Source organism: Carcharhinus amblyrhynchos, chromosome 8, assembly GCF_965287045.1.
Source record: "Carcharhinus amblyrhynchos chromosome 8, sCarAmb.v2.hapA, whole genome shotgun sequence".
In the NCBI taxonomy this organism is placed as follows: Eukaryota; Metazoa; Chordata; class Chondrichthyes; order Carcharhiniformes; family Carcharhinidae; genus Carcharhinus; species Carcharhinus amblyrhynchos.
The window spans coordinates 78,620,485-78,642,636 of NC_137331.1; the positions used below are offsets into that span (position 1 = coordinate 78,620,485).

General features: G+C 38.3%; 1 protein-coding gene across 1 annotated transcript in view; it reads left to right on the forward strand.

Moving 5' to 3' along the window:
* smchd1 (structural maintenance of chromosomes flexible hinge domain containing 1) overlaps window positions 1-22,152 on the forward strand; it is a 168,502-nt gene that overhangs the window by 54,469 nt on the left and 91,881 nt on the right. The window contains exons 19-28 of the mRNA XM_080194305.1: window positions 817-936; window positions 5,280-5,424; window positions 6,670-6,769; window positions 8,065-8,137; window positions 10,591-10,730; window positions 11,878-12,012; window positions 14,311-14,538; window positions 17,132-17,280; window positions 18,789-18,877; window positions 21,043-21,161. Of these exons, the coding sequence (XP_080050431.1) occupies window positions 817-936; window positions 5,280-5,424; window positions 6,670-6,769; window positions 8,065-8,137; window positions 10,591-10,730; window positions 11,878-12,012; window positions 14,311-14,538; window positions 17,132-17,280; window positions 18,789-18,877; window positions 21,043-21,161 (1,298 nt within the window). The remainder of the gene's footprint in view (window positions 1-816; window positions 937-5,279; window positions 5,425-6,669; window positions 6,770-8,064; window positions 8,138-10,590; window positions 10,731-11,877; window positions 12,013-14,310; window positions 14,539-17,131; window positions 17,281-18,788; window positions 18,878-21,042; window positions 21,162-22,152) is intronic.

The following is a 22,152-nucleotide window of genomic DNA, read 5'->3' on the forward strand; positions in this document are numbered from 1 at the left end:
TCTCCCTGTGTCAGCATGGGTTTCCTCCAGGTGCTCCGATTCCTCAGAGTCCAAAGGTATGCAAGTTTGATGGATTGGCCATGCTAAATTGTCCCTTAGTGTCCCAAGATGTGTAAGTTAGGGGGATTAATGGAGTAAATATGTCGGGTTACAGGGATAAGGCAGGAGTTGGATCTGGATAAGATGCTTTGTCAGAGAGTCGGTGCAGATATGCTGGGCCGAATGGACTGCCTCTGCACTGTAGGTATTCTATGATTCTTCGATCTTATTGTATTGGAAACTCCTTTGATTCCTGCCTCTGAACATAGAAGGATGAAACAATATGCCTAGTGGAATGTTGGGTTCATAAGGGAGAAGGTTTGAGGACTTTTGCTGAGGTTTATAGATCAGAAATGTTGGTGTATGGATAAATTCTATGATTTTTAAAATTAAGTAAGATGATGCTGATGTGAGTGAGCATTTACCTTACCTACTGATAAAATTACAGATTTAACTATGATTTTGGTCAGAAAGTTTGTTCTCCATGTTTATCTATTTGTGAAATAGAACAGCTCAATATTTCAAATCTAACTTTGTCTCAAGCTTGTTTCAGTGGAGAAATTGAAGAAATACATGTTCCAAAGTTGTAAATGTCTAGTTCAGTAAATGTCTTGTTCAAGTTATCGGTGTTCTTTACAGTTACTCTTCAAATTTTGCCATAATGCTATGCCATCATCAATCCCAATAAAAATAAAATGCTCAGTCGGTTTATAGGAGCAGACTGAACTTCATAGCTCCATACTTTCACTATGTAATTATGTTCAATTTTTTCCCCAGAGAATATTAACAAGCTTGGAATCTACACATTAAAACTGCAAGTGGTGTTAAATGAAAGTAATGCGGATACTTATGCAGGAAGGTCTCTTCCAAGCAGAATGTTCAAATTCACTGTCACAGGTAAAGAATCAGTTATTTTACACTTTTTAAATAAAAACAGTTGAGAAATATGTCTATTTCAAAAAATTATCATTAACTTGTATTTTTCTTCTTTTTGCACCTTGCTGCATTCCCCATTTTGTTCTGATTTTTTTTTTCAAAATAAGCAAGATGTCCACAGTGGAAATAGTGATAATTTTCAGGTGTGCAGCATTAGCACTCTGGTCAGAATCAGAGTGCAATACTTCATAGAGTAAAGGCCTCCCTACTTGACCAAACTGTAGAGAAGCATTTACTTGTGCTTTTCACGTGTGTAATTCTTGTGGTTTATGCAGTAATAAGCCTTTTTTTGTTTAAAGCTTCCCCCTGCTCCCAGTATTTTTTCGCCAGCATTTTTAATAAGTTTGGAATGCATTTAGCAAAACAATTCTTGAAAGTAGGATGTTAACCTCCTAGTTTGTCCGTGCGTACCTATAGTTTAGAAGTCAACTCTTGATTCCACCTTTATGAAAGTGAGTGGCTCCCCAGAATACCTGCCTTCCATCTTTTGAAAAGGAATGCATTTTCAAAAGCACCACTACAGAAGGAGTGTGGTGCCATAGTGGCTATGTAACTGGACCGATAATCCAGAGACCTGGAGTCATGTGTTCAAATTCACCACACAACAGCCAGGGCATTTAAATTCAATTAATTAATTGAACCAGAAATAAAAAGCTGGCATCGTTAATGGCGATTCTTAAACCACGGGATTGTTGTTAAAAAACCGCCGATAAGCTATATATTTTAAGGGAGGAATTCTGCCAACCCTAAACATTCTCCCCCCCCACCTCCCCCAATCTATAAGGGGGACTTCAAGCCCACTAAATGTGCTGATCTGCTACTGCTCTTGTAAGCCAATGTGTTCAGGATGATAATTCACTATCCACAATCATCTTCCTGAAGATAATTGGGATGGGCAGTAAATTGGTCATGCCAGTGATGCCAACATCTCATGCTTGATCAAAAAGAATCGTGAATGCCATTATCATTCCTTTTCTAAGTATACGTTTGAAGTTGGCTCTTTCAACATGGCAGCACAGTAAATATCGGCACTGACATGCCAGGTCACTTCTGAAATTGTAAAATGTTCAGCGTTATGCAGTTACTTTCAAATTGCAATTAGCTGAACTAGGGAGTCCCTGATTTACATAACATAAGAAACAAGAGCAGTCCATTCAGAAGTTTAAGCCTGCTCCATCATTCATTGAGATCATGGCTGATCTTCTACTGCAACAACATTTTCTTGCACTAGCCTCATTTCCCTTGATGTTTTTAATATGTTGAAATCTATTAGTCTTAGTCTTGAACACATACTCACTGACTGAGTTTCCACAGCCCACTGGAATGGAGAATTGCAAATATTCACCACCTTTGAATGAAGAAATTCACCTGCATGTCTCCTAAATAATCAGTTCTTTATTCTGAAATTCTGTGCCCTTTATTCTGAAACTCTGGACATCCCAGCTGGGCCAAACCAAAATGTTGCTTTGGTATGGAGGGCATTAGCTATGAGGAGAGGTTGGAGAAACTTCGTTTGTTCTCACTGGAACGATAGCATTGAGGAGAGACCTGATGGAAGTTTACAAGATTATGAGAGGCATGGCCAGAGTGGATAGGCAGAAGCTTTTTTTCCAGGGTGTCAATTATTAGGAGGCATAGGTTTAAGATGCGAGGAGCAGGGTTTAAAGGAGATGTACGAGGCAGATTTTTTACAGAGAGGGTAGTGGCTGCCTGGAGCTCGTTGCCGGGGGAAGTAGTGGAAGCGGATACAGTAATGACTTTTAAGGGGCGTCTTGACATACATGAATAGGATGGGAATAGAAAGATATGGTCCCCGGAAGAGTAGGGGGTTTTATTTAAGTCGGGCAGCATGCTTTGGAGGGCCGAAGGGCCTGTTCCTGTGCTGTAATTTTCTTTGTTCTTTGACAGGACAGCAGAGCAGTGATTAGGAGTGAATTTCCTTGGTGGTTCTGGAATTTGGGAAAGCTCAAAAGTGATCATCACATTAGTCTGCTCCCAGATGCCAAGCTGTGTGTTTATTTACCCTGAGGAGAGCAAAGTCAACAAGATGCTGCATTGAGGCGTTATCGCTCCAGTATCTGCAATTGGTGCTTAGGGTTAGTCGTTATCCTTAAGCCTAGTGGCAGTCTCAGGTTCTGTGATGACCTAACTTAGCTAAATAAAGCTGCCCAAAAGGAGATGTACCTATTGTCTCTTTATTGATAGTTTAATAGAATTGTCCAAAAGTGTCCTTTTTATGATGCTAGATGCCAAGAGTGGGATTTGATGGATTTGACCAAGAATCAAGGTTGTTAACTACAATTGTTACTCTTTGCTTACTTTTGTTTCCTTCGTCGTCTTTTTGGTGTATCCCCTGTTCCAAAAATCTCTCAACAAACTATGTCTAATATCCTCGAAAGAACAATGTGATCAAAGAGTCCGGGAGATTTTAAAAGCTGCTGAACAAGCTGGTCCCATCTTGAAGCCCACATTAGTTTTTTAGGTCACGTTATCCAACAGTAGATTCCCAGAAGACCAAGGTAGTTAAAGGATTTCCACAGCCTAAGAACATTGTGGACGTACAGCAAGTTTTACACAAAGTTTATCAGCTGGGGAAATGTATCCCACACCTGCCTGAACCTCTAAAAGTCAGCGCTGCATTGAAGAGTCGAACAACAGAACCCCTTTATCAAGATTGAGTTGTTAGCTGTGACCGCTTGGAAGAGATTACTGACCTAAAATAGCACTGATGCATCAGCAAAAGAACTTGGAGAAATTCGGCTGCAGATCCAGGAGGATGGCAGAAGAAAACAGATTTACTATGCTTCCTGATCATTAACAGAAACAGAATAGTGCTGTACGATGATGTGAAGCTGCGATGTTGGCCTGAGATATTTTCTTTTAATGGGCTTGTAATTTAAAGGAGGGAGACAAAAACAGGTTAACTATAGGTCAGTTAACTTAATGTCTGTCGCTGGAGGAATTTTCAGTCCATTATAAAGGACGTAATAACAGAACATCTAGAAAAACATACTATAATCAAGAGTTAGCATGGTTTTGTGAAGAGCAAATCATGCCTGATAAGTTTAGTAAAATTCTTTTGAGGTGGTAATGAACAAGCAAGGTAAAGGGGAGCTAGTAGATGCTATGTACTTGGATCTGCAAAAAGAAAGCATTCAACAAGATACTGCATAAAGGGCTAATTAAGATGAAATCCAATGGTGTTGGGGGTGGTATATTAGCACGGATAGAGGATTGGCTAACTAATAGAAGAGGAGGGGGCATTTTCAATATGGCAACCTATAACTAATGGAGTGCTTCAGGGATCAGTGCTGGGGCCGCAATTATTTATAATATAGATTAATGTGGGAAAGGGAAGTAAATGCACTGTTGCCAAGTTTGTGATAGGTGGAAGGCAAGTAGTGAGGAGGACAGGTCTGCAGAGAGAAATAAGTTTAGTGAGTGTGCAAAATCTTGGCAGAATGTATTGTAAGAAAATGCGATGTTATGCACTTTATTAGGAAGAATAAAGGAGCTGAATTTTATTTAAATGGAGAAAGAATGCAGAAAGCTTCAGCACAGGGATTTGGGCATTTTTGTTCATGATTCACAAAAAGCTAATGGAAGTTCAGATAAGCGGGAAGGCAATGAAATATTGACCTTTAATTCAAAGAGAATGGGGTATAAAAATAGGGAAGTTTTACTGAGACTATGCAAGGAACTAGTTGGACCATACCTGGAATAGTGTGAACAGTTTTGGTCCCTTTATCTAAGGAAAGCTGTACTGGCATTGGAGGCGTTCCAGAGAAGGTTCACTTGGTTAACCCTGAATATGGAAGGATTTTCTAATGAGAGGTTGAGTAAGGTGAGTCTGTAGTATTTGAAGTTTAGAAGGACAAGAGGCAACCTTATTGAGAGGCTTGGCAGGGTGAATGCTGAGAGGTTGTTTCCCTTTGTGCGAGAGTGTAGGGCCAGAGGACATAATTGCAGAGCAAAGTGTCACCCACTTAATGCAGATGTGGAGGAATTTCTTCTGAGGGCAATGAATCTGTGAAATTCTTTTCTGCAGTGCTCTGTAGTGGTTGGGTTGTTAGGTATGTTCAAGGTTGACATAGATTTTTTGATCAGTGATTTAATCAGTGGTTATGGAAATACGGTGGGAAAGTGGAGTTCAGGGCTATCAGGTCAGTCATGATCTTATTAAATGGCAGAGTAGATTTGCTTACATAAAGATTTTACGCTTTCTGTTAGTAATTTTGTAATTTATAAGGTCTTTGACTAAGATTAATCTCAATTTTAATATCTATGTTGATGTTTTTGTTAAGAGGGAAAACCTGATAAATTTACAGTTGGATTGCTGGATCCTCCATTTCGCATTGGTGTGCCTTTCAACATTCCTCTCGACTTGCAAGATGAATTTGGGCATTCTACGCAGCCATTACCTGGTATCGAGCCAATTGTGGAGGCAAGGTATTGCAGATATTAGTTTGCATTGTATTTTAAATGAACATTTGGTGTGTCTCTTTAATTCCCTCCATCTTTCTTCTGCTTCACACCCAGTGTAATATTTATAAGGTCTTCATTAAATGTTTCATCTTCATTCTAATATTTAGATTTCACACTATAGTAAGTCAAGTACTGTAGAAGTTTGGCCATATTGCTGGCCTTTGTATATCTGCTGAATAATTTAAAATGTAGCACTTATTGAAATGCACTAAATTTGTAGTGAGTAATTTTCCCATAAGAATAAATTCCTTCTCCAGTTAACTCATTCCCATATTAAGTCAGTGCACATTTGAAACATGAATTGCAATCAAAAGAAAACTTCTTTCTGGCTGCTTGGGCCTATTGTATAAGGTTTTGCAGTTCTAATCAAGATTTCAATAGGCTACAATAAAACTACCCTGCTTTGAAAGTTCACTTAGAAAATCCACAGATGCTGGGGGAATTCAGATGCTAATTTAGTATTTTTCTCTGGTAGAGACTGACCTTCACTGTAAGACTATACCCTCCCAGCATGAAGCCCCAACCAAGGGAAACAACTGCTTCCTGCTCACCCCATCTACCACCATCACTAGCCACATACAGACATACACACATTATTCAATACCTCAATCATATGGTTTTCGGTTACAGATTAACTGTAACCTGTCTGAATTGCGGACAATGCATGAGGGGCTAATAGTCCACCCCGTTCCTATATTTGTAATCATGGATTCTCTTCAGTGCAGAAGGAGGCCATTCAGCCCACCAAGTCAGCACCAACCACAATCCCACCCAGATCCTATTCCTGTAAATCCATGAATTTGCCCTGCTAATCCCCTGACACGAAGAGTCAATTTAGTATGGCCAGTGCACATAACCAGCACGTCTTTTGGACTGTGGGAGAAAACTGGAGCACCCGGAGGAAACCCATGCAGACATGGGGAAAACATGCAAACTCCACACAGACTGAGACCCAAAGCTGGAATTTAACCTGAGTCCCTTGCGCTGTGAAGCAGCAGTGCTAACCCACTTTGCTGCCCCAATAGATTAGACAAGTCAATTATGGACTAGGGATAAGAAGAACGTGAAGCTGTTACAGGGTACTGCTTCATTCTGACCCAGAAATGTTTGTTTATAATGCATATAAAATTGTCATTGTCCCATTTCTTACACTTGGTTTATAATTATGGTAGGGAATATTACTCTTTCTAATTGAAATGTACCTTGCAGTGGGTTGGATCTACGTTATGATGCCTTCATTGAAAAAGGAACAAGTTTCATCATTAAAGGTGTAACAGCAAGGGGTCATGTGCCCAATTGCCAAGGCAAGGTATGTTTAATTTTCACAAATCCACAAACTGTTCTGTAGTTTTCATACTGCATTTGCCCTTTTTCTGTTGCATGCAAATTAGTTTTGTTGTCTTGGCGTGTAGTGTTAACTGTGTGCTGCCAGTATCTTGGTTTATTTTAAATTTTGCTGTTTATTGACCAAATAATCAGACGCTAGTAAATGGAGTGATTGCAAATTGGTAATTTCTGTACGGTTTGTGTAATATGGAGTGATCTTCAGATTCGCATGGGATTTGACAAGCTAGATGCTGAGTGAATGTATCCCTTTCTGGGGAAATATAGAAATTGGGGCACTGTTTCAAAATAAGGCAGCCCGGAAACCCATTCATCTGTTGAAAATCCCAGGGAAAGTGTTGCTTCATTGACAGCACTGGCTCTTTAATTTCTGCTGTCAATTGTGTGACGTTTGTTTATACAAGGTTGAGGGGTTTCAGGTAATTGAAGTTTATGTTGGTGATACTTTATTGTGTCTGAATGATTGACGTTTTTATTGTCCATATACTCATAGAATGACTTTTTTAATATAATGGGAATTCATGAATGACTTTCTGTAAAGTTTTAACATTATCACCGTCGGAACCATTGGCTGTATACAGTGGATCAACAGGCATTGGAATGCCAAAATTTGGCATTGCGAATGATGGGCGTTGCGGGCTGGGTGAGGAACATTGCCTATCATAGGGGGCATGAGTCAAGGGGTAGGTGGGATGCATAGCCTGGTATGGTATCCCTGAGGTGGACCTTTTGAACTTGCCTTTCAGAGGGTTTCCTCATGAAAGCCATAGCTTGTGGCACCTCTGAGATGCTGTGAACTACAACGCTTTGAAAAGCTGGCCCAATTCCATGAAAATTGCAGAGGACATGCCTGTCCCCACAACGGAGCCAATTCAGTCGGAAGTGCTGGGTGCAGGCTTGCCGAAAAATCAGAGGCTAGGAATGCAGTCAGGAATCCCAAAGCCAGACGTGCCTGTTAAAAGACATTGAGTCACCCTAACTAAGTGAAAATCCAGGCCTCCACCTCCTCAGTGGCATCAATTTTTGGAATTCTTTACGCTCAAACAGCGGATGCTAGATTATTTAACACATTGGGGACTGAGTTAGATAGCTTTTTGAACTACACGGGGAGCATGAGGCTATGGGGCTGCAGGCAGGAAATTTGAGTTAAGGTCATGGTCAGATCAGCCATGAGCTTATTGAATGGTGGATCAAGCTCAAGTTGTCATATTACCTCCTCTTGTATTCTTGTGTTCTTATTGTTGCGTTATTTCTTTATAGAACTTCACTCTTAAAGTAATCTTACCTGGTTTGAAGGAGGATTCACAAACGTTGAAAATTAGGCTATTGCCTGGTAAGTTCCTGCATCTCAGTTTGTTTTCAATTTATATTTTTGTTGTACATTTTAATTTAAATTCTGGTATGTTATCAAGCACCAATAGCGGCATTTTATATATATTTGTAAAATTTGTGGGAGGGGAGTTCAGAAGCTCAAAAACTATTCTATCATGGTTGGTTTTCATGTATATTGGAGTCAGGAAGGTGATTGCGTGGTCGCCTGTCACATTTCAGCACTGAATGGGACAGATTTCTTGCATATGATCTCCTTAGTGCAGATCCTTTGTGCTTTTTCAGCACTGATCCAACATACTTTCCTGATCACCTACAGAGATGTAAGAGCTTGTATATAAAATTGTTTGACCCTACTTAGTTATTCCAGTTAAGATTATTACATTTGCAAGTTCAACGGCATAATAAAATTCACCTGATTTCTTAAAGATGCATTTTTTGATGATCTGTATGTTTAGGTTCTCGATGTCAGTGCAGTAATTCTTTTTCTTTAGCATGTTACTGAATACTCCTTGGAAATCTAAAAAAATGAAGCCCTGATCAACTTTTCAATTTTATTTATGATCAAACGGAGGTGATGGAATTACAATTGGTACAATTATCTCCAACAGAGTCAGCATTACAAAATCTCTCTAACTTCTGAACTAAATCAGCTACCTTAGGGGTTATTGGCAGTATTTTGAAATGACGAGTACAAATAGAAAATTGCATCCCATGGATTCTTATTCAGCAGCTCATCACCAGAGTTCTCCATGTTCAATATTAGTTCAACATTGTTCTCAACAATATCATACTCTTTGAACGGTAAAATTGGTATATATCTTGGTGTGTGACCTTTGAACAAAGCTGCCAGAATAATTCGGTCCCATGTGTATTAGTTGTACTGTGCATTTAACTATTCTGTGTAGAAGTTTCTGCCAGTTCCAGATTGAAGTATCATTTGTTCAGTGAAATGGCATTCAGCCGTTCTGGACATCAATGTAGACTACTGTCAGTATATAGGGAATGACTTTTGCCCAGTGTTTGCTGAAAAGTAATTCCCCTCTCCTGCTTTGACTGTACCCCTCACTATCACCAAAATCATGCAAGCTAACATCAGAGTGTATCATTGCATTCTTGTTTGGGCTTCTCTTTCTCGTGCTTCCCTCTCCCAAGCAAAAGACATTTGAAATGTGTTCGAGGGTTCTATGTAACACCTCAGGGCCAGCATGATGGCATAGTGGTTAGTGCTGCTGCCTCAGCACCAGGGACTCAGGTACAATTCCCAGCTTCGGTCACTGTCTGTGTGGAGTCTGCACATTCTCCCCGTATCTGCATAGGTTTCCTCCGGATGCTCCAGTTTTCTTGCATTCTTTGAACGATATGCTGGTCAGGTGCATTGGCCTTGCTACATTCTCCCTCAGTATGCCCGAACAAGTGCTGGAGTGTGGCAACTAGGAGACTTTTGCAGTAACTTCATTGCAGTGTTAATCTAAGCCTCCTTATGATACTGATAAATAAATTTTAATTTTATAAAACTTTTACAATCTGAACAAATGATGTTTGGTTCCAGCCATGGGTGAATAGATGGGTGGTCAAGATGCTAACTACTCTGGGACTAGATGTTTGCAAATCTTTTATCCTCCTCCACCCCATATCCAATCAAAAGGATAAACAGACCTTAACAGGAAGGAAGGAACCAGCAACAGTGACAACTATAAACAAGCAAAGACATTGGTAACAAGGGTCAATTGCACCTCAAGAACTAAGAGCAAATTGATCATTTTCCAGCATAAGCACAATAAGAATGATCCTACTGTACAGCTTTATAGTTGAAATGGCTCCATGCTATTTCACTGTCACAAATACAATTTAAGAACTATTTAAAAAAGCAAATTCAACCTATTTGAGTCTTGTTTTATGATTTTACAAACCTACATCTGTTATGCACTCAAAAAGCACAGTTTTATATTTTGGAGTGTTTCAATCATTTACACACAAAAATTGGCAGACCTGGGTCAAAAGACTACCTTCTGTGTTTGACTATACAGAATGAAATGTTTCGCCATAAAGCAGTATAATGATTCTACTGTCCTGTTGGTTACTGCGTTACTACTCTTGCCAGTGGATTAGCTAGGCAAAAGATAACAGTAAAATTGTTACATTTAACCCCTCTCAGGCATGAAAGAAAAATAATCAGCTAAATTTACCACGACTTTCTTTCTAGTGATCCTTGCTGGAAAATACATTTATGTACATATCTCATTAAAAATTTGGCAGTGGCGATGTTTTGCAAAGTTCAGTAGATGTCAGCATACATGATTTTGATTGAGGTGTAAAGAGTGATCATTTTGTTAAAGTCCTGGAGAGCTTTTGCTGCCCTTGGTTTATAGCTCAATAGAGAAAAGGAAGAGAGAGCATTTAAGAGAACTGGGACAAAAGAGGCAATCCTTGCTGAAGCAGAGCTGTTTATTACAGGTCCACCACGTGAACTGAGGATTAAGCCAGATTCTAATAAAGTAGTTATTGAAAATGGAACCACTTTACCCTTCCAAGCTGAAGTGCTAGATGAAGTGGGGAACATTACAGCACAGCCCAAGTTGGTGGTACATTGTAAGGTAAATAAACTCTTTAGCAATTTGAGCAACTGATACATTTTAGTTGCCATTAGCTGTATTCTCCCATCCTCTCTCACCATCCTGCATTCCATTATTTTCATAATGAAACTGTTATCAATAATTGCATATTTGTTACGTTACAATAAGCATTTGTGCATTTTTAAATATCTGGATAACATTTTAGATCTCTAACTTCATGCTGTCATTAACTTGTATTTTGTTCCCCGATATGCTATTTGGGACAGGGCAGTAGTTTTCAAATTTAGTTTCCTTTAGCCACATCCAAAATGTTTCTGTCACAACACAGTAAACAATTTTGTGCAACATTTTAACATGCATGTCTGGAAGGAATAAACAATTTGAAAATATAGTGTTTACAAAAATTTGAAATATGCAGTTGTGATGAGAGAAGTGTGTAGATTGGTATTGTAGAAGTAATCTGAAAAAAATAAACACTTCAGACATCCTGGCAACCATATTTGTGTTATTTGATTTTGACTGTAAGCTGAAACTTCAAGAAAGGAAGAAAAGCTACCCCAGGAACTGGGACACATGTTATTTCAGTGATCTGATTGAACTTTGTTTCTTGTGACCTACTTTACAGATCAAAGTAGGGAAAGTTGGTGCTAAGAGATTGCATTTTTAACTTTTGAATGCCAAGTTTGTGTTTAATATATAGCATTGTTGCGAATTGTTATTGATGTGAAATCAGTTGACCTTGAATCTGAGATTGGTAGGCTTTTGTTAAACAAGGTATTAAAGAGCAAGTATATGGAGTTCAGTCAGGAATTGGTCAGGAGTCGATTATGATCTTTTTGAATGACATGGAACAGAATTGAAAAGCAAAATGGTCGATTCTTGTTCTTGCCTTCCAGTTAGTTCTGAATTAGAGCACATTCCTATTGTGGGCTCACAACCTTGTTTTACGATACTGAATTGAGTCATTTTGCTTTTTGCTCACAACAGACAGTTCCATCATCCTGAAGTGGATTTGAACATTGAACCTAAAAGTGAAGACTTATTTTATAATTGCTGTTTGCTTCGTTATTTGAGCTTGCATGTGATGTCCTAACTCTCTTAAGTTAGCTTGTCCAGTTCTTATTTTGCCTTTATCACCATGTAATTGTTGCATGTGTTTCTTTTTCAGTTTCTTGGTGCTCCAAATTTGCCTGTGTATACAGTAGATTGTAGTAACACTGGTACAGGAATCTTAACTGGCCCTGTGATACATGTCCAAAACATCAAGAAGGATCAAACTCTGAAAGCAAGAATTGAGATATCGGTAAGAATTTCTTTTAGTGATTTATCTTGTGTTGGTTCTAGTTAATGTTTCAAACTAGGATCTGTTTAATTGTTTATTTGGTACATGTTGGCTGCTTTAAGCCAAGTTCAAGCATTGTTTATAGCTAGGGTATGACTAGCTTCCTTGTGTTCTCCCTGTTGCATTTGGTCTGTCGCCAGTTGAGGACAGTTGAGTTTACCAGGGAGATCAGTTTTGCAAAGAAAGTAGTGTCGAGTGAAAGAATGTGGAGCTCTGCTTCATGAGGGCTCAGCATTGAAGCACGGTTGACAGCTCTGAAGAAGAGTCACGCAGACTCGCAATTCTGTTTCTCTCTCCACAGATGCTACAGGCCTGCTGAATCCTTCCAGCATTTTCTGTTTTTGCGATACAAGTTATATTTGGGTTCATTTGGATGTTGATGCAATTTATTTATCAAGTCTGCAAGGGAAATAGTGAGGGAGACAAATGAAGTTTGTGATGAGCAATATTTATTCAGTGTGGAAGGCTTCATGCAATTGTGGAAAGGAAGTCACAGGCTGTTTCTACTCAAGTTGAAGATCTGAGTTCCTATATACTCCATAACGCTTTGTCACCATATAGTAGACAAAAGGGTTTCTGTCACATATACTCCAGGAATGTTTCTCAATGTGGGACACCCACCATACTGACAGTCGAGGGCAAAGGTGCACAGGAGCTCTGGTCACCTGGAAACTCCCCTCTAAGTCACACATTAGCCTGACTTGGAATGCATATTGCTGTTCCTTCATCAAAGCAGAATCAAAATCATGGAATTTCTCACTCAGCATGTTGCAAGCAGCTTGAACACTGAGCTGATTCCACTATAAGAAAAACTAGATGTCAACAATAAATGCCAAGGATGCTTGCATCCCAAACAGAGTAACCATCCATTGGAGTAGGATGAGGGAACAAGAGGAAATATAGAAAATGAACTGACATTGTGGAATTGATAACAAGGTATTTCCTTCTGAATATCACAAATAGTAACTCTGCAACCAAGACTGAATCAGTGTTAAAGTGAGGCAAGTGGTTGCCAATGAGGGAAAAGTAATATGCAGAAATAGTAGTAATAGGGAATTTCATAGTTAAGGAATTGATGAATACTTTTGAAGATGCACAATGTTAGTATAGTTCCAACAAAGTTCCAGGATAGCAGATATAATTGAGAAGGTGGAAAAAAATTGTTCCAGAATCAAGTGTTGGCTCTACCTGCTCCCTTTCAGTTAACATGTTTGATGTAATTAAGTTTATACAGGAAAATAGTTAACTATATGAAGGGTGACAGATGAAATTGGAGATATGCATTATTTATATAGTGTTGAATGTCTGTTTAGATCAAACCCTGAATGACGCCACAGTATATTTGCTGCCATTCTGAAAGAAATCTTTCACCAGTAATTGTTGCCCCTTAACCAATTTTGTATCCATATTGCCGCTGCCCCCTTTTATCTCCAGGGCTTTGAGTTTGTTAATACATTTGATATTTTATCAAAACATTTTTGAATACATCAGCTGCACTACCTTCACCAACTCTCTTCATTACTTTAAAGTATATAATTAGTTAGTTGAACACGCTTTGTCTTTAATAAATCTACTCTGGTTGTCATTAATTAACCCTTATTTTACTGAGTGAATTAATTTAGCCTTGGATTATTGGCTGTAAAAAGATTGCCTACCGTCGATGTTGGACTACATGGTGCTGGGTTTATCCCCTCCCCATTTTGGAATGGGCATTACAGTTTTGAGATAATTAGCAAATGCTGCAGAGAACTGCAGGAAAAGGAACAGAAAAATTCTACTTCTGCTTCAGGTGATCCAGCCTGCCGATTTGAAGGAAGTCAAAGATGGCCAAGACTCTGACTCAATTTTTCAATTTCCCTTGGCTATCTAACTTGTGGGGAATGGAGGGCGGCCAGAATAACACCTGCTCAAGAAAGGAATAAACTTCATTTAACTTTAATGTCAGTTTAGTTGTCGACATGCTTAGTTTAAAGTTTAAAATGTTTACTTTGTCATAATTAATAATGGTTGCAATCTATTCTTTTTTATTAATATGCATATTTGCATTATCCACTAGTGTGTTGTTATAGATGTTGTCATGTTAATAAAGATCCCATTATGTACCAAACTTTGATTTTGTAATGTGCTTTGAATTTATGTATTGCTAATACTGTGATATTTTAAGAAATACACTCAGCATACCAGGATACTTTATAACTTGCAGGTCATGTTTTCCTACTCTAATTCTTTCAAAAATATTGTGTGGTTCTTAATGTGCAGAGCTGCAAAGATGTGTCAGCAGTGGAGAAGGTAATTAAATTGCTCCCAAGCACTCAAGTCACCAAGCTCCAGATCTTCAGCATAGATGGACAAAAGGCAATTCCTATCAAACATCAGGATGAAATTGATTGGATTGCTGGAGACGTAATTCACCACCTTGTCTTTCGGATGTATGATGAGGGGGATCGGCAGATTGTTGTTAATTCATCTCTGGCTGAGAAAATTAAGGTAGTCATTGGTTTCTGACTAACATTTACTAACAATCTCTTGCAAGGATTCTATAGTTTTAAATGCTTCATTTATTTGGAAATTACAATACAGGTGACCATTTAGCCAAATGATCTACGGTGCTAGCATTTTTGTAATTTCCTTGCGTTCAGTTTAAAAACTGGAGTACTTGACAGTTCATTTGACTATACCAGAAATTTAGTGGATCAAATCTTCTGTTTGACAGCAGTGTTGCAGCTGTTTCCTTTTTGTGCCCTTCAAGCTGGGACTTCCAATCCTGGCTGGAACAACAAAGCCCACTGAGCAGCATATCAGGAGAAGACTGTGAAGAGAACAGTGCATAGGACACACCCATATGTTGCAGCGTCAGCTGTAGTATTTGGGTATGTATTTGAAGGGTGGATGGGTCACTGAGTAGATGGTGGGATGGGACAACTAGTTGGGTTGGCTGGAAGGATCCTGGTTTTGGGGGGCAGGGTGGGTTAATGACTCTGAGTTTCTAGGAGAGTGGATTTGGTTGTGATCAAGAGAGAGGAGAGTGGATTTGGTTGTGAGATCAAGAGGGAGATTGTTGAAGTGTGGAGGGCAGTGGGTTGATTGTGTTGTTCAGAACTGAGATGTGCTAAAGGTTGAACACTAAAAGGATTCTATGGTAAGTATCTGGGTAAGTAACACGTACCTACTCCAAGTCTCCAATACTGAGATCAGTGCAATGCTCCATTGGTGAAGGGTCCCATGCAGCATAAACATGTCTAACTGGGGTTCAAACTTCCCAGGCATTTACAGTGCAGGAACGGGGTTCAGGATGTCCTCATGGTGCAGACGTGCACCAGCAAGATGAGTTCAATGCAACTTTGTTTCTAATACTGGAATACCTGTCCAAGTATTTCTCGATTACTCAGTCCATTAAATATCTATAGAATTCGCTTTTTGCTTAAACCTTGCCTTTATTGTCTTCCTGAGCTCTATGATGGATTTGCTGAATGTTTGGAGTACAAAGTATTAAGTGTAAATGGCTGAATTTTTTTTACAAGGCTTTAATAAGTCTTTAGTTGGTTGTGAAAGTTGTCACATTACAGGGCACCTTAATCCCACAGAATACAAGTAGAATCATCTCTTGTGTTCTGGACAACCACGTACGTAGGAAGTGTTGTCTGCTGGAGGAGCTCGAGCTCTGGGTTTTGGAACTTGTGCAACAGCCAGTGTCACTGCTTTGCATCCACAGGGCTCAGAACTATGTGAATAGCATATTTCTGAATGTGGTCACCCCTAGGCTTAAGGTTTTGCAAAAATTAGCCCCTTTGAGTTACTCTGCATGTATAGCGCCATGTTTACATCAATTGTTTGTTTTCTGTGAAATAAAAATTAAAGGTAACCTTGGTGTGCAGGTACTGTGTACCACCAGACAAATATGCAGAACCAGATAGTGCAGAACCTCCCTGAGTGCATCCTGATAAGGGAAAAGGCTCTTTTCTGAAATACAGCCAGAGACTTACAAATAAGTGGCTCAGAGGGCAGGGTCTAAGATTCTGTTGTCCAGGGAGCAGACAGGCATTTGCAGCCACAGACACGATTCCAGAGTGGTGAGTTGTCTCCCTGGTCAAGGGAGGGAGGTATATCGTGGTCCGTATCAGTACCAGTGACATAGATAGGAAAAAGCTTGCAGTCCTTCAGCCAGATTTCAAGTAGTGAGGAAAGAAATTTAAAAAAAAGGATTCTAGAGTAGTGGTTTTCAGATTACTCCTATCGCTAGGCTGTAGTGAGAACAGAAATAAGAAGATCGTAGATTTGAATGCACCTATTTACAAATGCAGATGACCACATTTTGGGGTTTATCTTTCAGAAATCTTTCCTCTACGTTAGCAGCATGTAGTCTATTCGATCTCAAGTTCAGCATTCGTCTGCTTGAAGATTGCAAATTTGACACTTGCACCTTTTCTGGAAACTGGGATCAAAGAAACTGTGAACTATAGATGTATACTCCACACAGAAGTAATCCAATTCCTCCTCTTACCATTATTTTGTTCATTCATGTGATATGGTGTCAGTGGCTAGACCAGAATTTATTGCCCTTCCTAATTAGTCTTGAAAAGTTGGCAGTGAGTCATTACCTTGAACCACTGCAGCCTTAGTGCAAGTGCATCTATGGCACTGGGGAAGGAAGTTCCAGGGTTTTAACCCAGTGATAATGTATTGTGCTGTTATCTTCTTTGCTACTTTAAACTTAATTAATTCAAACAAGTTCACAACCTTTTTTGGTTTTGAAGTCCATTCTGTCATAGTACCAAATCTGTTTCCTTATCATCTTTGCAAAAAGCATACGTTCTACATATCTACCCTGTTTGTTTTATGCCTAGTTCAAAAACTTGAACTAATTCTTTGCATTCATAAAATGTCAATTTTTTATCTTTTTGTTAGATTTATTAGATTTTAATTTATATATTTTAAATTAATAAAAATATCATAGCATAGGTTTCAAATTGATTTTTTTTGTGTTACCAGAAAAACTGAGTAATATGATGTTTGAGTAGTTTGCATTTGTTTCTTTTCCCAAATGACCAAATAATAATTGAGTTAAAATTCTTAATTTTAGGTTAACTGGACACCACGGATAAATAGAGAACATTTAATTCAAGGGTTGTTGCCTGATGTGAAAGTACCATGCTCTGTTAAGGATGTGCGTTATTGTCAGGTCTCCTATCAAGATGATCACGTTTCATTGGAAAGTGCATTTACAGTCAAGTAAGCCGAAAAGTCTTAGTTTCTCATCCACCTTCAGTACTTTAATGTCACGTCAGTTAAATGTGCAGTTAAAAAGACAAAATCCTGGAAATATTCAGCAGGCCTGGCAGCATCAGTTAGTATTTCAGGTTTGTGCCCTTTTATCAGTTAAATTATAATTCAGTTGCAAAAACAAATGGAAGACTTGCAGTACAATATATCAGATGCTCAAACATAAATTTGCATGATTAACATGTTGTTTTGTCTTGCGTAAAGGCTATTGTAATTTGACTTATAAAATTTGGTGATGTAAATTAGACTCAGTTCCTCATTCAAATAATTCTTACGAATTGAGAAGATTAATTGCTACAGAGGGCCCTATCTTTCATTGCTTTTGTACAAACATTTATTGCATCTAAGCAAAAGAATGTGGGCTTGTAACAATTCGTGAAAGAGATTCTGTGCTGAAGTTCATTTGCTGTGGATTCATCGTTCATGTTTTCATCTTGCTCACAGTATACCCATAGCAAAAAATATCCAAGCATCAAGATAGATAAGCTTAAGGTCCATGGATGTTATTTAATGTGGCAGACTTAAGTTGGAAAGCTGCATCTTTTTAACTTTGCAGTGGTTTTAATTATAAAAATGGGTGTTTTCATTCTATATTTCATTAGAACTGTAACTTTTAAAATGTCTAAGCAATCAGATTGGATCCTGCAGATGGTTAATTGTGGTACTGCTACAATATTCAAAATGGCTTTCTCAATGCAGTGCATAGTGGAAGTAGATTATATATAAAAATTAATTCCTATACTTGTTATCATGTCTTCAACAATATATTAACATCTTGAGACATGGACTTCAAAATCAGCTTATGAAAAGTACATTAATTATGTAGCCAAACAGCCATTTTACACACAAGATCCTATGAAAGACAGGGCAATGAAATGACTAGTCACACTTTTCATGATTATGGTTGGAAAAACACCATAGAGGCATTGGGAAAGCTTCTTTTGAATACTATCATCTTCATTTGCCTGTACTGCAATACCAGGTAAAACGGGATGAGTGAAGCCATCAAATCCCACGCAAGGTGTGGCGTAATTTTTTTTTACAAAACTGCCACCTGTTTTTGTATATATGCTGGAGTTTGTCTCAGAACGTTCCACTGTATATGTGGAAATTTAAAAGGAAACTATAGAGAGTTACTAAAAGCTAGAAATAAAGGAGAGGGATAAATAAGGAACAATATAATTAAGGTAGGAATGCAGATGCTAGCATTCAAAAACACTGTGTGGTTACGCTGTAAGGTCCATAATTTACCTTGATAAGCCTGAAATATGGTAAAAACCTATATTGGTTGGGCTGTCTTTAACTGAATTACAAAATGTATGTTGAAAGAATTATATAATTTTCAGGCATATTCTTAAAATAGTGGAACTTACTATTGGTCTTGATTCACGGTAGAAGTATAATTAAGGAAACTTAAACTTTTTATTTAATGCAGTGCAATTTGTAACATTTTTTAGACCACAGCCAGATGAACCTAGGCTTTTGAAATGTTCATTGAAAGGATTAAGCACGGTCCAGATGGGTGAAGAGCTACAAGGAGAAATACGTAAGTTTGTTTTAAAGTTAATTAAAAATAAATATACTGATATTTTAACAACATTTTTAAAATTTCCACATCAGAGTACTTGTGGGGATTCCAAAGGTACATGTATTAAAAACAGTCTGACTTATCCAGACCAGGCTTTCTCTAATTGTCGGTGCATGCTAAAATAGCTTAGAGAGCACAGCAGCTCAATTTCTTTGGTTGTACTATAAAACCATCTTATTAATTAAACTCTCTATTAATGTAAACATATATTTTGTTGAAAACTTAACTAATTAAGATATTTTATGGTTGCAAATTAAGTACAAACCTAAAAATAAGCATTTGGTTCCTGAAGAAATTTTGACATCTGCTGATCTCATCTGTTTAATATCAACTATTAATGTCCAAGGAATGGATGTCAATTATATTGAAGACAATTACAGGATTTCTTTGTGGTTTTAACAAGTGATATTTTGCATGCAAAATTATGATTTATTTTCACAGCATTGCTTTCATTCACTGGGGGACACTGGTCAGAGAAAAACAATCAAGAGGCATTGCTCCTTATTTAAAAAAAAATCACTATTTTGGCACAGTGATTTCACCCCATCAATTGCATGTAAAGATTTATTTGCAGTCATGCCTCATAGTTTGGGGTTTTCTTAGTTGTATTGACAATGGTTACATTCAAATCTTTCCAGCATAGTTTTTGTGCTTGCTAGAAAGGGCTCATCAATTTGCCTCTCGTCTTTGCCTAAGATCAAGCGTCTGATCAAATTCAAGATGGGATGCAATGCCTTGTCAGCTTGGAATTTGGTTGTCTCTCTTGTGGGGGCCATGAATTGGATTAAATCAGGTCTTGAATTTGGTTTCTGGAGCAAGCAAGGAATGGATTTGGGTTTTCTCAATCCACTCTGAACATTGGCACACAAAATCTGCTGGAAAGATTTGAATGCAACCATTGCCAATACAACAAAGAAAACCCCAAACTACGAGACATGACTGCAAATAAATCTTTACATGCAATTGATGGGGTGAAATCACTGCGCCAAAATAGTGATTCTTTTAAAATAACGAGCAATGCCTCTTAATTGTTTTTCTCTGGTCAGTGTCCCCCACTGAATGAAAGCAATGCTGTGAAAATAACTCATAATTTTGCACGCAAAATGTCACTTGCTAAAACCACAAAGAAATCCTGTAACTGTCTTCAGGGGTGGAGTAAAAAAAAGTAACAAGTTTTTGATTTTGGAGGTTAGCCACACCTCTGATGAATGCAAGGCTTATTTTCCACAAGTTGGAACAGGGCTTCTGAGCTGTATCTTTAGTGGCTTGTTTCTGGTCACCTCATTTTTATCTTTGGTCATGCTTAAATTCCCACTTGCCCTTACACTAGTGGGTTTTATTTTAACCACCCCCTTTTACTTAATAAAAAAGTTGTTGTAAGCTTAAATGCTTTTTTTGTTACTTAGGCCCTCAATGCTGCTTCCTTCAGTCAGAGGTAATGCATTATTTAAATCAAGTACACTTTAATGGCATATTGGGAAATATTATTACACGGTCTGCCTAGATTTCCTTGTGGTTGATTTTCTGGATTTCCAAATGCATGGACAATTTAATTTTATTTAGTGAGGTGAAATATACCACAGCTAGGTAAGTTGTGATCTGCAAAAATATTCCAAGGCTAGGTAGCGAGTCTGTTGAATTCTTTACAGCAGAGCACTGTCGAGGCAGGTTCATTAAACATCTTTAAAGTTGAGATGGACAGATTTTTAATCAGTGGAGGAATCAAGGGTTATGGGGATAAGATGGGAAAGTAGAAATGAGGATTTTCAGACAGACCAGTCATGATCTCGTTGCATGACAGAGCACACTTGAAGGGCTGGATGGCCTGCTTCTGCTCCTATGTGTAATGGTCTTATTCTGTCCATTTTATAGTTGACACAAAACTAAAGCCATTATATTCTCGATCTGTTCTTTGTTCCAAGAAGAGTGGTGGATGATTTTTTTTCAATACTTGGGAGTTAGAAAAACAATTTATGGTGGAAAACTGGCAAATTTTGTTTGTAACATAATACTGCAGTGGTGGTTTGTTTAAGATTGTTTAAGTATTGTTTTTAAGATAGATTGTTGATAAATTGTTAAAGTTCCTCCTGAATGTAAAATATTCATTTATTTTCATTTCTTAGATGCAATGCTTACTGATCGCCATGGCAATCAAATTCAATCCCTAACATCCTCCTGCGTAAATCTTTTGGGAATAGCTGGAGAAGGACTTGACAAGAGTCATGTAAAATTCACTTGGCAGGTACACCAGATAGTCACATTTCATGAAACTCCACAATCTGTCTTTTACTGAGAGCTATTGCTCCGAATTAAAGTTGATGCTGCTGAATCCACTACAGAACTTATTTAGTGGAATAGTTGGCTCTTCCTCATTCTTTTCACAAACCATCAATATCGGATTATTCCGAGCATGGGAAAAAGGCAAAACATCCCTACTCATTAATTAAAACGGGGCTAATGGTGGAGAGTGTGTCCTTTTTCAGAGTTCTTTCAGAGTGTGTCTTCATTACACTATGCATTTCCCTTGCTTTCTGTCTCAAATGATCTTGTCCAGCCTTTCATATTTTTTAAACAGCAGTAGTTTTCTCACCACTCATTACACACCATGTTGGCCCATATCTTCTGTTCCCCTGAAAATCCGGGGAAGGATTGCACGGGAATTGCCTGGGAAGTTTAAACTTGCGTTGGGCAATTACCTTTCACCTGGAATGTATCTGATAGTCCAATTTAAATTGGAGACTTTTGATCGTTCCAACTGTCCTAGCAGAGTAGTTACCCAGGAAAAGTTAGGACTTTAACCACTTCTAAGTCCTGAGTTAACTATGGTACTAACTATCCCACCCTCCAATACATGTCAGCTATCCCACCTCCTGATTTCCCGCTCCCGCCCCCCCCAAAAAAAAAATTTTCAAGTTCACCCTATCTCAAATTAACTGACGTTATTAATACAAATGGGAACACACCAAAACCGGAGGGTTGGACAATCAGAATCAACACGCCTTTCTATTTACAGATGACTGATGAGAGGAGAAATCAAGGCTGTTTAAATGAACTCCCTCCTGTCCATAACAGTATGAATGTAAACTCTCCAGCCTTTGCTCCAACACCGTTTTTAAAATTGTGCTACTTGGTTTGTGTTGCCCCTCCTTGCTTTTCTTCGCAAAGAATATTACTTCCTATTTCATTAAATTTCATTTGGCATGTACCTTCATACTATGTTCTTCTGAAGCATG